The 17,546-nt window shown below is 25.8% G+C and overlaps 1 protein-coding gene across 1 annotated transcript; it reads left to right on the top strand.

Annotated features, from left to right (window-relative positions):
• Positions 1–1,508: 1,508 nt before the first annotated feature.
• LOC145831695 (sulfhydryl oxidase 2-like) lies at positions 1,509–12,848 on the top strand. Its single transcript, XM_082939007.1, has 13 exons — positions 1,509–1,635; positions 3,105–3,217; positions 3,623–3,747; positions 4,531–4,585; positions 8,554–8,686; positions 9,524–9,608; positions 10,356–10,536; positions 10,796–11,004; positions 11,171–11,287; positions 11,512–11,626; positions 11,917–12,026; positions 12,254–12,376; positions 12,469–12,848. Exons 2-13 carry the CDS (start codon positions 3,211–3,213, stop codon positions 12,622–12,624), a joined length of 1,416 nt encoding a protein of 471 aa, XP_082795133.1. The 5' UTR covers positions 1,509–1,635; positions 3,105–3,210; the 3' UTR covers positions 12,625–12,848.
• The last annotated feature ends 4,698 nt before the right edge of the window (positions 12,849–17,546 follow it).

Raw genomic sequence — 17,546 nt, 5'->3', positions numbered from 1 at the left:
CATAAATATCTTTTTTAATAATTGTATAAGTAAAAAATAATTTAAAGATATAGTGAGTTAAAATAAGCAATAATAAAGCACTAGTAGTAACCAATTACTATATTAGCTTAATTATAAATCATTAATTTAAAAACTTTTTTTTATTTTCTGTTTCCAGCTCAATTATAAATTCTGTACCACAGTATGCTAGCCTTTGTGTTAGAGCTATTAAGTTTAAAAAAGTATAAAATATTACAGGGAACAGGGTCAAATATGCACAAAGGGACACTTTTGCACAAAGAGACATTTTTAAATGAAGAAAGTTTTGAAAAAAGTTTTGATCTAAGGGTCATTTTTGCACTAGAGTAAATAGAAAATTAAAAAGTTATTAAAAAAACTAAAAAAATTAAATAATTAATAAACAAAAAAAAGAAAAAAAAAGTTACTGACCAAAGGTAAGGGTTAGGGTTAGTATTGTTAGTGAAAATAAAATAAATATAAAACTAAAATAAAAAACAAAAAATTCTTAAATAATTTTCAACTTGTGCAAAATTGACACCCTGCAAAAGTGTATCTTTGTGCATATTGAATTCCTACCCAATATTACAAGCTCTCTTCTATATTAATATTATTCAGCATTTTTAATAAGTCAGGGTTGTCAAAAAATCTGGGAGTCCTGGAAAAACCTGTAATTTGATAATTTAGGCTAAAAAAACTTGAAAAACCTGGATTTTTTTTTTAATTACTGAAAAACCTGGAACTTTAATCAATTTTTACATATAAATTGTAAGATAATGAAATTTTGATTTAACACAATAAATCTTTCAAATAAATAAAAAATTCTGTCATCATCAAAAGATTTAAACACATTTAAAGTAGCTATAAATTTTTATTTCAATACTGTTATAATATTTAAAATAGCTTTTGCCTTAAACTTAATTTTAAGCTAAAAATAGACCCAAAAACTTATACCTTTGAAAACCTGGAAGAAATTCAGAAAACCTAGAAGAAATTTCTCAAAAATATTTGGCAACCAAAATTAGTGGACCACTAAATAATGTTATTTCCTACAATTTTATATGTTTATGTAAATAAACTTGAACAAAATTTTAGAACTTAATAATAAAATTATAAATTTTTATTAATTAAATTTACTCTAGTTGTTTTTGGTTCCTATTTTTAGCAATCATGGTTCTAAAGCTAGAGTTTTAAATATACTTATACAGTTTTTTTAAAACTAATTAACTTTAGCATGTAGCATAAACATGTTGAATTGATGTAACTAAACGTCTGTTAACTTTTATTCTAGATGGGATTTTTGCTTAAAGCTTAATTCAAGGAAATCAAGGACTATTTAAAATTTTTATATCACATAAAAAACATTCCCAATTTCAAATTAAAACCTGATTCTAGTCCACTCTCTCTACATATTGTGTTTACAGTTTTTAATGTTATAGTCAAATTTTGTATTTGTTAGTTAAAAGTTGGTAGTTTAAACTTTAAAGTACATAATTTTTTTTTTCAGATGGTAGTTAATTGCTTGTTTAAGTGTATCATTTTCGTTGTGATTTTTAAATTGACAAATTCTAAAAAGGAAAGTCCTCCTCTGTATGATGAAAATGATGATGTAGTTGTTTTAGATGCTGATAACTTTGAGTTAGTCGTTAAAAAAAATTATTTATTTTAGTATCTACATTATACTATATGCTAATGAAATGTTTTAACCTTAGTTTCTAGATTAACTTTTTTTAACTTTTAAAAAAGCTTATATAAAATCTGTTTATTTTATAAATAATATTTATAAGATGTAACGTTAAAAGGCGTTAAATCCTGGAATATATACCACAGATGTTTTTGTGTCAAAACTTTATTCTGACTAACGGCGTTTCACTGCTCTCAAGAAAATTTTTAAAACAGATCTACAGAGTCTATAAAATTTTAACACACATTAGAAAAAAGCATGTATAATTATGTATAGTGTTTATGTGAGTAGTAACTATAAACAAACTTTATGGTTAGAAAACAAAGTTTGGAATAAAAATATAAAATTGTCTACAAAAATAGAAAATTTTCGTAGACAATCTTTAATTTTTATGTTTTTATTCCAAACTTTGTTTTTAAACCATAAAGTTTGTTTATAGTTACTACTCATATAAACTTTATAAATGATTATACATGCATTTTTCTAATGTGTGTCAATATTTTATAGACTCTGTAGATCTGTTCTTAAATTTATTTTAGAACAGTGAAACGCCGTTAGTCGGAATAAAGTTTTGACACAAAAACATCTGTGGTAAATAATATTTATATACTTATTGTGTTAATAAGTTATTAAATTAAATAGCATGTATCACACTATTCTGAATAAAACTGACTAAAAAGTTAAAGAAAAATATTTTTTTAAGTCTAGAACAAATTTTACATAACCATAAGAAAATCTACAGTTAAGTAAATCATGTTGTCACACACTCAGGAAACTTAGGCTAATTCTGACCAACTCAAGCTATTTTGATTTTTTTCTAAAATAACTCAGCCTGGTTTTTTATCTGCTAGTTTGAATATTTTTTCAAAATTTTTATCTTTTACTTTTAGTTAATTGTTTCTGCAAAATACTTTAAAGTTCACTTGATACAATACAAAATTGAGCTATTTCAGTTTCAACATTATAGCTATACATACCTAAGATTAAATATATATTGTTGTTGTTTTTTTTTAATTGATGTATAGTTTTGCCACTAAGCAAAACAGCTGGTTTGCTCATTTTGAATAGGATCAAAGAAGTGGTATGATTTGAATATGATCAGTCCAGGCTTAGACTTTATAGCTGATGTTTTCTTTGTTGCTATTTTATGAAAGGTTTTGTTAGACTCTTCAAAAATTTAAGCACATAGATACTGAAATATTACAGAGTCAAGGAGAAAATTGTCACATAACATAAAGCAAAACTATTATGAAATTATCTTCTCAACTCCTTTAGTAGATTTAATGTTTTTTAAGAAGATGTAGTTTTTACTCATTAGTATCAACAACTTTTATTAAAATATGTTATGTTTTACTTTATTATAGTTGTAAAAAAATGAAACCTATTTGTTGTAACGAATCTTATTTTATTTTTCAATTTTTAGAAGTGAAGTGATAAATTCCAATGCATCTTGGATTGTAAATTTTTATTCGCGATGGTGTGGCCACTGCAAAGAATTTGCACCAACTTACAAAAAGCTGGCTTCAAATATGAAAGGTATTTTTAAACAGATTTATTTTTATCTGACAAAAGCTAACCATTGCTGTCATCGAAATAATTAGACTTATTTAAAACCTAAGAGACATTATAAAAAAGTCAGTTTTTAAATGTTATTTTATAAGCCACCAAAAGTTTTATAACATTGACTACTGTTTAATATAAAAAAGTATTTAGTAATTTGAGATTTAGACATAATCTCAAAGGTTCCAACTATACTGAAAAACAAGAAGTAAAATTTTAAATCGTTTTATAGTTAGATTTCACTGATAACCTAAATAATAAAGTTAAACCTAATAAATACACTATAAGGGTTATGTATTTTTTCTAAGTATAGTACTTTACAATATTTTGAAGTAAACATTTCTCAGAATTTTTATATTAGGTTATGTTATTTTTTTGTAGGTTGGAATAAAATTGTAAAGCTAGGTTCTGTAGATTGTGCAACAAAATCTAAAAAAGGTAAAGACAATGGAATGGGAATTTGCTTTAAAAGCCCTTATTTTATTGGAGGAATGCCAGACTGTAGGGTAGTTTGTTTTCTTATTTCTGTAAAAAAATTTCTTCAGTCAAACAAGTAATCTAGTATAAAACTATAAAACTTCTTCATTTTTAGTTTTACAAACTAACTTGAGGTTTTTTAAGTTTAGATATTTTGGATTATAAAGTAGGCTGGTCTATCCGTTATTTATATTTTTAAATTTGAAATAGTTTATAGTGTTGTACTTAATTTTATGAGTAGGAGTCAAATATGCACGAAGAGACATTTTGCACGAAAACACTTTTGCACACAGACACTTTTGCACGGGTTGAATTTTTATATCAATTTTTTTTTTTTTAAATAAAAAAGTTAAAATTTTCTATCACTGTTACCCCTAACCCTTACCTTTGGTCGGTAACTTTGTTTATATATTTTATCTTTTGATATTGTTTACTTTATTTTTATTAGTTATTATATTTTTTTCACTATCACTGTTACACCTAACCCTTACCCTCGGTCAATAACTTTTTTTTTACTTTTTTTTAAATAATAAATTTTTACTTAATAATTTTTTTAATATTAGTTTTTATTAGTTATTTTTTATCATTATTTTTACTATCACTGTTACCACTAACCCTTACCCTTGGTCAGTAACTTATTATCTTTTTTTTTTTTATATAAAGTTTTTTATTTTATTATTTTACTCTCGTGAAAAAATTACCCTTCGTGCAAAAGTGTCTTCGTGCATATTTGACCCGCTCCCTAATTTTATACATTAGTTAATTTACTTAGAATTTTTAGTTTCTTGATTTATGTTTAAATAAATTTTCAGTTTTTTCCTCCATCATCAGATGCAAGCTTTAAAGGAGTGCAAAGAAAGTTTTTAGGTGAGGATCTGATAAATTAATTTAAATTAAAAAAAAAATGTTTTTTTAATTGTAAATAAATGTTAAAATTATAAGAGGTCTTATAACTTATAATTTAAAATGTATAAAACTATCTAAAACCGCAGAAAGTTAAAGCAATAAAAATGTTTTGTGTCAATTTGTGTTAGGTCAGTTTATTTAGAAAATAGTACAATTTTAGGCTCATAAATAATTAAAGAAGTGTCTTTTGAATGTTTGCACTTACATCAAGGTGGCCAAAAAATATGTAATACCTTTAAAGTCAAATATTTTTTTCTGAACAACGAAATATGCTGGAACTATAAAACACTTAATGTAATTAATCACTGTAATTTGTGAAAGTAAGTACTTCTTAGTAAGGTTATATAGTGTCCTTTTTGATCTTATTCTTTTGGAAATTTTTTGATTTACCAGACAGTTTTTACAGCTGAACAAAACTTTCAGTAGTTTTTATTATATATAAGATAAAAGTTGGTAATTCAATAGTTTCTTCATATAGTATGATTACTTTATAGACAGAAAAAACTATTTTATTAAAATATATCTTAAAATATATCTTCCAACTTTTACTTAAATTTTTATTAGTTACATTTTTGTTTATATTAAAGAAATTGTGAAGTTTAAGATAAATTCTTTGTTTTCAAAACAATTTATTTTTGCAAATCTGTCAAAGAATGTTATTTAAATTTAATAAATGAATGTTCTAAAACTATTAAAGGAATACCTTCTGTTACTTAGAAGTATTGCTAAAAAAAATTTAAAGTATTTTAGTTAACTTTTGAAATTTCAAGAAAATTAACTCTAAGATTTGGTTAGCGTCTATAGCTCTGAATAGTATTTATTTTACTAAAAAGCTTTTATTTAAAACATTAGTTTTTTTTTTCAACTCAATTACTATTTCATTATAGTTTGTGTTTTTGAATTTAATTTAAAGCCTAACTCAATTTTTGTATGAAAATCCATTGACCTATAATAAGACTTTAACAGTAAGCACATAAAAATACATATAACTGTAAACTATTCAAAATATTAATTTAAGCGTTTGTTAACAAAAGATCCAAGCGAAACAAGTTCACTGGAATATATGATAACAACAAATTATACAGTATCCTTCTTTTATTGCACTGACATATATTTCTGTGTGTTAAACGGGTAACAGTGAACTAGAGTTAACAGTGAAGTTAAACGAGTTAACACACTTCTACGGAGCTCTGTAAAAAAATAAATAATGTAAGGAAAGAATAGAAGCTAAAGTAGGTATATACATGTGTCCATTAAAAATAAAATTAGTTGCCATAGATTTTTATAGGTTAATGGTCAATAATAGATAAAATGCTTAATGTTTAATCCGACTGTTATAAAACTATATAATATTTGTAATTATTAAGTCTAAACTAAATAAATTAAAGTAAAAATACAGAATAAAATAACAAACCATAATATAAACTACTTGCATGCAAATGAAGGAAGTACTAATTCTAAGTATTTACTGGTTTCTAATCATTAAATAAAATATATCTAATAATTATGTCACAGTATATATGAACATTAGGACTAGCTAGACTTTGTACTACAAAGTTATATAATTTATTATTTATGTTTGGAAAAAGTAGTAGAGCGCTTTAATTAAAAAAAGTAATATGTAATCTATTGTGAATAAAAAGTAAAACAACAAACATTAATTATTGAATTGATAAATTAAACAATAGTATAGGCAATAAAAGCCACAGAAACTTGGTATTATATGATTTATTTATTGAATGTTTAAAATGTTTAATCTAAATTATAACAAAATTAAACTTAGATGCAATTAGAAAGTAGATTGAATTTAAAATTAAAAACAAAGCACAAAAATCAAGCTTGTTATTAAGCTTTCAAAGCCCTGACCAATAAATAAGTTACAGCGCCATACATAAAACCACCATGACATAAACTACATATATGTTATACAACAAGTAAAATAATTAATTAATTATTGTTTCAGAAAGGAGCAGTCGGGTATTTAAATTAAAGATCTTGTAGAGATATTTTAAATACTTGATAATTAAGCTATGTTGTAAATTATGGATTTGCGTTTAAAATGAAAGTTAAAATATAAAACATAAAACAACAAGGTGGTGGTAATATGCTAAGTATAAACCTGCAGTAAAAAACCTCTAGCTCTATTGGGCGTTGTAGGTAAAAAAGTACGGTTTATCTGTGATTTGAATACAAGTTTCCAATTAATCTTGGAATTAACACATAAAAAATATGAAGAATTATAGTCGAAGAATAAAATGAATATATAAAATGTTGGAAAATAGAAAGTGACATGTGTGAAATAAATATATAAAAATAAATCAATAAAACTATGTTTTTACTTAGGATATATAATTATATTAATATATGTTAAGTGAGTGTGTGTGTTTATGTAAAGGTAAATGAAAAATATGGAAGGTGAGAAAGCGCCAAGGTGTTATTTGAAGAAGAACCGTCCATTGTGTACACAGTTGTTTGAAATATCACGTCTTTTATTTAGTAATTGTTTACTACCTTCTGCTACAATTGCCATTCGTTCATGATTGGATTTTTGGCAGATCTTGCTCGCGCTACTGATGTTATTGTTGGTGTGGTGAAGGATGCTCCATTCCATTTCTGGTTTGGTACCACACCTGTCAAAATACTGCCAAACAAAATCTGACAATCTTGTGCTATTATTTTTATATACATGCTTAAAAGTATACTTATGCTCAGTGTACCTATCTTTAAAATGAACTTCTGTCGAACCGATATAAAACTTGTCATTATTATTATCACTTCTATTATTATTTTCATTAATATTATCATCACTAAGATTACATTTAACACCTTATACACAACATTTTTAATTAAGCGGTTATCATGTAACGGGCAGTTTAGTTTATTCGACTTACGAGACTTACAATTTTTACTTACATTGTTCTTGGGTTTAAAACCAGGTGTAATCACTTTATTGTTATTAATATTATCTTTGTTGATATTATTATGGTTACTACAGTTAATACTATTATTGTTACTATTATTAGTTATGTTGTTATTATGGTTATTATTATTTTTAATAGAACATGAATAATTAGGTACAATTGAGTTTATACTTTTAGTTAGGCTTTTGCTGATACTCTATATATAGGTCTATTATTATTATTTTTATAAATTCGATTAATGTTATCATTATTATTTATGTAAGGCTTGCTAATGTTACAATTATTTAAAATACTATTATCGTTTCTGTCTAAACTAATGTTAACTACATGTGTATCATCTAACTAAATATTTATTATTATCATTTTTACTAATACGTGATATAATTATTATTGTTTTTATTAATTTGTATTGTCATCTTATTATATTTAGATAAAATAAAGTTATTATGTGATTGTATTACTGACTTGACGTTGTTCATACAACTATAAGAAGTTTTTAAAGTGTAACAATAATCACTTAACATAACAGCTCTATTTGTTTAAGCTAGGAATATCTTCGTACTATATATAGTTTACTAGTATGTTATTTTCTTTTTATATTATACTTCCTTAAATTAATAATGTGACTTGTTTTAAATCAAACAATTTAAAGTTCTCAACTTAAATGTCTTTAAGGAGATTTATATCCAATATTTATTTTATCAGTTTATTACAAACAAAACAATGTTTCACTCCTATACTTGCATATAGGAGATCCTCAGTTGTTGTAAATAGGTCTTATTCAAATAGATTCTATTTGAATAAGACCTATTTACAACAACTGAGGATCTCCTATATGCAAGTATAGGAGTGAAACATTGTTTTGTTTGTAATTCCTTAAATTAAAATAAATTGACATTAAAATATAATAAACTACTTTTTTATGATATAATTAATTATATTTAAAGCATTTAATTCAACTAGTATTTTTATTTACACTTTAAATTAAATACTAAAACACAAACAAAGGTAGAAAAGTATATGGCAATGATGGTAAATTAAAAGAAAATTCAGACTCGTATGAAAAAGTACTCAGTGACTTTTTAAACTTGCTGCAAGATAATTATTTAAAGACAAAAGGCCCTTCATTGGAGTTTTTGAAGTAAAAATAAGCAGATTTATTTAGTAGTTTTCAAATAGAAATAGTAATAAAGTTTTTGGTGTCTTAGGCTTGGGATTGATAGGTGAAGTTTTTAAATATTTACTTCAGTTTATGGATGTTTTAAAGTTTTGAAAAAACTTTAAAAACAGGTTTAGCGTAGTTTTGTATTATAGAATATCTAAGATTAGTTGTTGTATACTTTATTCATTATTCAACTGAACAAAAATAGTTTCTCTCTTTTTTTATTAATACGTTTTTAAATATATTGTAAAAATGTTTCTGTTAAACTTAAAACTCTGATAAGCCTAAAATATTTTACACTCACAAAATGAACCAAGATTTTGTTCATATCCATTATCTTAGTTCTTTTAAAAGAAATAGAATATTAATTTTTTATACATTAAGTTTGTTTTTAAAGCCAAGTTTTTATTCTTTTTTTGAATTTATATCCATCATATGAGAAGAATTTCAGCAACTTCATTTCTTTTTAACTTGCGCTTTTAATATGTGAAAGTTTTATAGTCGAGTTAAGTTTTTACACAATGGCTTTTGTTTTGGTGATAAAAAATCCTTTAGACATTTTTTATATTTGGTTAGTAAATTATGATATTTTTTAATATACTGTTTTAGTTATGAAATCATTAGTATTTTTTGATTGCATACGTCTACTTTAAGTTTTAACTGTTATTTATTTCTGTGAAATTTTATTTAAATGTTTTTAGTATAATATAATTTTGAAATAACCAAAAACTTTATATTTTCATTCATTGTGAAAAATGTTCATAACTGTTATAAAATAACAATATGGTAATTTTTAATTTATTTTATTTTTTCTAGAAAAAAGCAAATGGAAGATTTCATGAAAAAACATAAAAAGTATGCTATCTTAATTGAACCTAGAAATTCCGTTTTAGGAAAGCTTGTAAGTTTTTTTATAAACTTAAGGTGTTTTAAAAAATATTTAGTCTACAAGGTATTTAAAAAATATTGGTCAGTTTAACTAAAAAAAAGACTAACTAAATTGTTAGTTTTTAATAAAATTGTAGTTTTCATATCTTAAAATTGTTAAACAGTTAACTAGTAGAACTAGTATTATCTTAGAATATTTTTTCTTTTACATAAGTTGCGATTTCTTTTATTTAATTAAACTAATTTATATACGAAAGTACTGTTAAAGTTTTTTTTTTAATTTCCTATCGTAAAAAATTATTGTAAGGAGTTTTTTATAAGAATTACTTTCAAATTTATGGGAATCCTCAAAAAAAAATTTCTAGTCAATGTAGTTCATTATTTATAAAAGGCTATCGACCCCTACTTTAAGGCTTGACGGATGGCCTTTGTTACTTAAAAGTTATTTAGTTTTAATATTGTATCTGATTACAAACCAAAGTGGGTATTTTTAAGTATATAATAGTGCTTAAGTATGAAAGCAGTTTGTGAAATGTTTATGCTTTTACATGAAGATGCCAATTAAACATGCTTAGTAACACACCATCTTAACTGGCAATACTAAAGGTTCTAAGGTTTCGAATGTATTAACAACTTATTTTTATAAAATTTGATTTAAAATTTAAACGAGAATATACTTATTGACGACTCATAAATGATTTCATCAATTTATTATACAATTGAAACTGCGCTTCAAGTAGTAATGTTTAAAGTTTTTCAGATAACCCTTGATGTTGCAAATGTCGATGTAAAAGTCGGGAGAGTTTCTAATCGAAACAAAAAGGCGATAAGCCGTCTAGCTGAAATGTTTTCTGTTGACACCAAAACGAATCAACCTGCCTGCGCATTGATTGTGGATTCTGGAAAGGCTGAAATCTTAAAAGTAGAAATTAATGAAGAAGGTATTTCATCCGAATGTACTTTTTAATTTAAAGCAACTGTTTTTGTACGAAATTTCCTTATTGACTCACGATGTTTCGCTGCCGACAATACATGAACAGCATCACACAGTCAAATTGCCAATTTTAGCTAGGGTTTAAGTATCCGAAGACCTCTAGAGTTTACTCTTTATTACGTTGTAACTTACATAATCAATTTCATATATCACAGCACAAGCTCAATAATTTGTCACATCAAGTTAATTTTCATAATATTTCATAGACTTTAGAAGCCAAGTTGTTTCGAAACTCAACGAAATGTCGGAAAGCAACGGCGCTGAAGAAGAAAACGCAGCAGGCGAAGAAGTGGTTATGATGAGTGAGCTGGAAACCGCTCTTCATTACGCCTTCAGAAAAGAAATTGCCGGAAACGAAATCATTCAGAACCGAGACTTGGACAACTTGAGAAACTTTGTCAATTTACTCTCGCAGGTAGTTTTATTAAGCTGCTGCCGTTCTAAAGTGCATTCAAGAAAATGCATTCGTAAAAATGATACTGTCAAAATAAAAAAATCTATAAAATATTTTTGAAATTATTTCGGAAGTAATAGTCGCTACTTTGTATTTTAAAAACAGATATTTATTAATTAATTTACAGTTCTTTCCCGGTAGAAAATCGACGATGAAGTTTATAAGAAAAATTCGTAAGCTCATAGAAAACAAGAAGAAAATAAAATGGGCTGAGTGGCAGCAAATTTTAGAGCGTGCTGAAAAAGTTTGCATTTTTTTGTATTTAATAAGTTAATCGTTTTAATTATTAACAATAAAGTTATATTTATTTTAAATAAGTAACCAACATACACACTACATGACAATATACTTTTTATCTTGTTGCACGATCTGTATTTCAACCTGCATGAGTAAAGTTTTAGCAAAAATTGTTGAAACACGCCGCAGTTGTGTTCATATTTTATTTTTAAACGCGGCAATCACACGCAGACGGATGGAAGCTTTCTGCCGTCGGACGAAGCGTACGAGCAGTGCTCCAGCTACCCTTGCTGCTTGTGGCGGGTTTTCCACGCCATGATGGCGAAGTACCACCGAACCGCGCCCGGTGAGCTCATTGTTTCAAGTGGCACTTTAAAAAAAAGTTTTGTGTTACAGTGAAAAATACGATCGATTTACGTGTTTTTAAACATTAACAGAACATGCTGAAGTGTGTTTAAACATGCGTTCTGATTTTCATCTAAAATTCAATAAGTACTTTATGTATCAGTATTTAGGTAATATTCTTGAGTTTAAAGCACCAAAATCATACTTGAATTGTGTTATGCTAAATAAAATAAACATAGACAAATCTATTTTTTAAGGTAATAGTTAGAATTTATCGACTTTTTGTTTAAGATATGGATCCGTTCCACATATTAGGAGGTATCAACGGTTACGTTGAAAGTTTTTTCACATGCAGAGAATGCAAACTAAACTGGAGTTATGAAACTGAAGACATGAAAAGTGTTTGTGTTTTTGGAATTAATCTAATTTTGATTGAAATTAAAGTTATTTGAGTACATTTAACGGCCAAAAAATGTTTAAATCAACAAAAATATAATATATACTTTAAAATGTTTATATTATTTTTATACTTTAAAATAATCAAAAACGTTTAATCTTTTTTTAATTTTTCTTACTACTGTGAATAGGAAAAACAGTTTTTCCAAGAAATTATTAAAATAACAAACAGTTTGTTGACGACTCATCATCAGCAATGCTTTACATTTGGAAGAAGCACAATTCAGTGAACAGGAGGCTCAAAAAACAACCGTGGCCCTCAAAGAAGCTTTGCCCGAACTGCTTGAACGGCGAAGTTAGTACTAGCTATGTTTGGTTTTAAAACAACTTTTATGGCTTTTGAGGATATAAAAGCCTAATAATTAATATACTTTTATGTCCTATCAGATTTTCAATTTGGACGAAGTTGGAAAGTTTTTAGTTAACTTCTACAACTATGAACAAATTTCGATGGAAGGTCTGCAAGAAAAAGTTGATAAAGTTGAAGACGGCATAAAAAGCGACCAAGAGTCTAGTGAACACCACCAGAAAGACGAGCTTTAATTCGTTTTATTTTTAATTATTTAATTCTTTTTTTATGAAAATTTTCTTTGAACTCTAGAATTTATGGTGTGTTTAAAAATTATAAAAAATACATTTACTACATTGTTAAATATTTTATAATTCAAACTATTACGTAATTTTTAGGAACCTTACCGAAAAAATGTTATTTACTTCTAGTTTAATAACTATTCAAAATATAAATTTAAGCGTTTGTTAACAATAGATCCTCGCAAAACAAGTTCACTGCAACATATAATAATAAAAAATTATACAGTATCCTTTTTTTATTACACTAACAAATGTTTCTGTGTGTTAGTGTAATGAAAAAAGGATACTGTATAATTTATTTTAATTTAGTATCAAGTTTTTTTTTTAATACGCATGTAATGTTTGAAAATATTAGCTTACGAATAGTACTAGTATTGGTTACATGTCTGGGATATCTATTAGAAACGTATACTAAGCATTTTTTAAAACTATATTTTATTTAAAAGCATTTAGAACAGGGTTTCCCAAAGTGGGCGATATCGCCCCCCTGGGGGCGATTTTAGTAATTCGGGGGGCGATAATTAGTAAGGGGGCGAAAGGGTGGGCGATAACTAGTAAGGGGGCGAAAAGGGGGCGATTTTATAATTTTGGGTTGTCATAAAGTTTTTACTTTATATCTTGCTATTTTACTAATTTTAACTTGCTCAAAAATATTTGACCCTGAGGTAAAACTTAAACAAAAAAGCTTGTTGTGTTTATGTAAAATATAGAGAAAAAAATCAAGTACTTTTGGCTCCTACTTTTATGTTAATTACATATATTTTCTTATTTACATAAACATAGATCATAGACGATCGGAATTCCTCTCCCTTTTTTTTAACCTGAAATATAAGTTATTTAGGATCACAAATGGTTTGTAAAAATCTATCCTTTCTATATTAACTAAACCTCATGATACTTCCAATTGTTTTTTGAAAAGTCATTAAGTTAGACTTTGAAATAGAAATATACAGGGTTGCTAATTTACCTAGAAAAACCTGGAATTTGACAATTTAAGCAAAAAAAAAATCTAAAAGTCTGGAATTTTTAAAAATTTCAACATATTAAGTAGTAAAATTTCGATTTGACACAAAAAAGCTATTATGTAGATAAAAATATATATCCTTTTCGTGGCAGATCTTTTTGAAGTAAACGACTCACAGGAAAGCTTCTCAGACTTACAAACTGGCCTTGAACTTAAAGTGATTTTTTCCAAAGAACGGTATGAAAGCTTTTGGACTCAACAAAAACTAAGGCAAAAGTATCCAATCATTTGAGAGGAATTTAGATTGTTGTGTATAGTTTTTCCTTCTAGCTATGTTGTTGAGAAAGCTTTTAGTTTAGTTATCAACATCTTGAGCAAAATATCTAATCTAGATATTTGTAAAGGAGGTGACTTGAGGCTTTATTTGACTGATTTAGAATCATATTAGAAAAGTTTGCAAGCATTCATAAACCTCATCCTTCGCATTATATTAGAATTCAGTAGCAGACATTATTTTATGAAAGTTTTTTTTTATTTATTTGATCTTTTAAAAAACTTCTTAATTAACCTAGTTTGTATTTAAGTAGTCTTTTTATATTAAAAATTATTTTAAGTTATTTATTCTATAACAGGTTTGCATAATTCCTAATAAATATTAATTACGGTAGACTTCCTCTTGAGTTCGCACTTTTTAACAAAAAAAAAGTGCAAATTTATGTTTTCATAAATTTAACCTAAATAAAGTCTATTACTAACTAAGTATTAATAAAACAAAAAATACACAATATTTAATAGCTTATATAGATCTTTTTTTATATGAATGTTTGTTTTATGTTTTAGTTGATTTCATGTTTATTCATTACATTATTGCATATAACATATTTAAATTTATCATTTTGTATAAAAAATGGTAACAATTTTTGAGTTTAAACTTTTTAATTTTGTTCAAAGTGCAACTGAAGAGGAAGTCTACTGTATTTATAAAATAGTTTATGTTTTAAATATGTTAATAGCTTTGTTTTGACCTAGTTAATTTTGTAGTTTATATTTGTCGATTTACATTACACTAAAATTTTTTATAGCATAGTGGTTAAAGTATTTGTTTGAAAGAAATTTATTTGATATATTTTTGTCATTACTTGTTTAATCTGTATAAAAAAAAAACTGATAACCATTAAAGTTTTTATTTCAAAAATTATTTTTTGGTTTTAAAAGAGTATAGATTTGATGTCTCTATTTGAAATGACTTCAACTTTTTTATTTAAAAGATTGTTAAACTCAAATTTATTTTCTAACTTGACTTATTATTGTTAGAAAATCTATATATTAAATAATTTTAAACAATTAATACAACTGTTTTTGTTTATCTTATTTTTTAATATATTAGCAATTAGAATATGTTGTATAATTTAATATTTCAACAATAGCCTTTAGTTTTTCACTATTTTCTTCTGGTAAACTTTTATAGGCTAATAACTAGAGAAAAAAAAAATTAAACAGTTTTAAATAAGCCATCAAATAGACTGCTACAGTGACAAAACAAAGTTTTAACATAATTAAAAGAATTTTTTATTGATTACTTTCTGTTCCCAGAACTAACTGTCAAACATTTGATTTTTTTTGAATTTAAATTAAGAAAAAAAATGTTAAAATTAAGGTTTAGTTTTTTAAAGGTTATTCCAAGTCAAATACTACTTAATGGTATTCTACTACAAAAAATATAGTTTAAAATGTTTAAAATTATTTTTTTAATTTAACAATGAACTTGCTTATAATATATCTTAGCATTGAAATTTATAATTTTACATTTATAATAATCTGTTCATTCTTTTATAGTTTTTTAATATCTGGTATTTAATTTTAGAACATGCCTATTTATAAAATAATTTAAGTATTTTGTGCGGCTTAAATAAGTAATTTAGTATTCACTTCTAAATGTCCGAAATTCGTTAAATGAGAGATAGTTATAATGTCAGGTTTCAGTTAAGATATCAGATGAGTAGCGTACGGTCCAGATCCAATCAAATTTCGACCCGCTAAGTAACTTGAAAACTACTTGTGCAAAATAAACAAAATTTAGTTTTTTGATGCTTGTGATTTTGAAATACACTTTCAATTTGGTTTTCAGTTACTTTAGTATTTCCTAGATCACAATAATAGTAAATCATTTTATTACAATTATGCTCGAGCTTTTTAATTTTCTCTATGTTATTTTTTTTTAAATTATGCAGCCTGCAATTACATTTTTTAACGAGTTGAAACAAGAAAAGATTTTTTAGTAAATATGAATTTCTGACTACAAAAGTTGTTTACCACAACCCTAAAAGTTTCATTAGTTTCAAAACAGTTCATATTTAATCAGGATTGATTACAGATTACACAAGGCTTTTTAAAATTTAAGTAATTTAATACACTTTACTGGGCTTATAAGAAAACAACTGTAACTTAATATCCCAAGCCCTGTAAACTACTTTAAACACAACCCAAAAGTGCGTGCATAAGAAATACCAGACTAAATTACATATCGAACACAAATTTTTAGGCTCAAAAGTTTGTACTCAAGAAAGAAACTACTTTTTAAATTCGTGGGGGCGATTATTTTTCAAATTTCTGAAAAGGGGGCGATATAGTAATTGAGTTTGAGAAACCCTGATTTAGAATGAATAATTTGAAGATAGTCTGCTTTTTTTGTATTAGAAATTGGACAGCTTTGAATTACCATTGTACGTAAATTGTTTAAAAGCAGAGATGCAATTTATTTGGTCGAAGCAGATATACTTCATCAAGAAGTTTTAGCTTAAATAGTCGCTTTTAGTTTCTTGTTTTCAATTAAAAACTCTGTTTTTGAAGAACTTTATTAATCTTGATTAATATATTTTGTCCTTAATGTAAAAGGTAACAGACCTATAAAGCAAAAAAAAACCAAGTTAATATTTAATATATTACCTTCAATACTTTATTCTTAAAGGAATGCTATAACAATTAGTTTAAAGTATAAGCTCATATTAGGGTTACCTGACACTCAGGGAAATTCAGAGAAATTTCAAACTATAGAAAATAGAAAAGTATTTCTTTATAGAACGAAAAAAAAAGCGCTCAAAATGTTAGTCCAAAGACCTGGTGTACGAAAAATCCTTTCAGTTATCGAGTCATACACCAGGAAACAGTTTATATAAAATAGAAAATTACAACTCAGGGAATTATGATTATTTTTCTTAACTCAGGGCAATTTTGTTTTTTTTTTTTAATTTCAGGGAAGTTTTATAATTTCAAAAAAATATCTCAGGGAAAATTTATTTTAGAATGAGATTTAGTTGATACAGTTTCAATATTTTGTTCAAATTAAAAGTTTTATTATTTTCAAGTGCTTATTTAGAAATTTTTTAGCCTTGCGGCTAGTACTTCAATGGGTGCACGACTATTGATAAATGTCTTTAAAAGTTGGGGTATGACTCCAAATAGGTGGAGGTTTGTGTATATCCGGTAAGCATGGTGTCATGCTTAAGATTTCTTGTTTAAAACAGACATAGCTAGGTGGTTTAATAATTTTTACATAGTAAAGTACATATTCGGATTATGATTTCAAACAGATTTAAATCGTCGAAAATGCCCTGGCTTTTACACTGAAGCTCAAACAGTTTGAATTCTTCTCTAGGATTTTTCCCTTTAATTTTCCTAAACATTCGCTCTTTAAAACGAATTAATTGCCATGAATTTATTGTTTGGTGGAAGTTTTGATTCTCGGGCGAATATTCTTGGTTGAAAGAAATATAATTGCCATTAGTTTGATTCAAATTTCTAAAGCATTAAGGATTTTTGTTTACCTTATTTTGAAGAATGTCGATTTGTCGTTTAAGCTGCTCAATAGTTAAGTTATTGCTGTAAATTTGATTTTCTGTAATTTGTTAGA

The sequence above is a fragment of the Thalia democratica genome, chromosome 3 (assembly GCF_965202585.1).
Source record: "Thalia democratica chromosome 3, ktThaDemo2.hap1.1, whole genome shotgun sequence".
Lineage (NCBI taxonomy): Eukaryota > Metazoa > Chordata > Thaliacea > Salpida > Salpidae > Thalia > Thalia democratica.
The sequence above is the reverse complement of the archived record's forward strand: the minus strand, read 5'-3'. Positions and strand labels throughout refer to the sequence as shown.

Coding starts and splice junctions, on each gene's coding strand:
- LOC145831695 (XM_082939007.1), top strand. Junction 4,586..8,553: donor AGTGCAAAGAAAGTTTTTAG/GTGAGGATCTGA, acceptor ACACAAACAAAG/GTAGAAAAGTATATGGCAAT. Junction 11,005..11,170: donor TTGTCAATTTACTCTCGCAG/GTAGTTTTATTA, acceptor ATTAATTTACAG/TTCTTTCCCGGTAGAAAATC.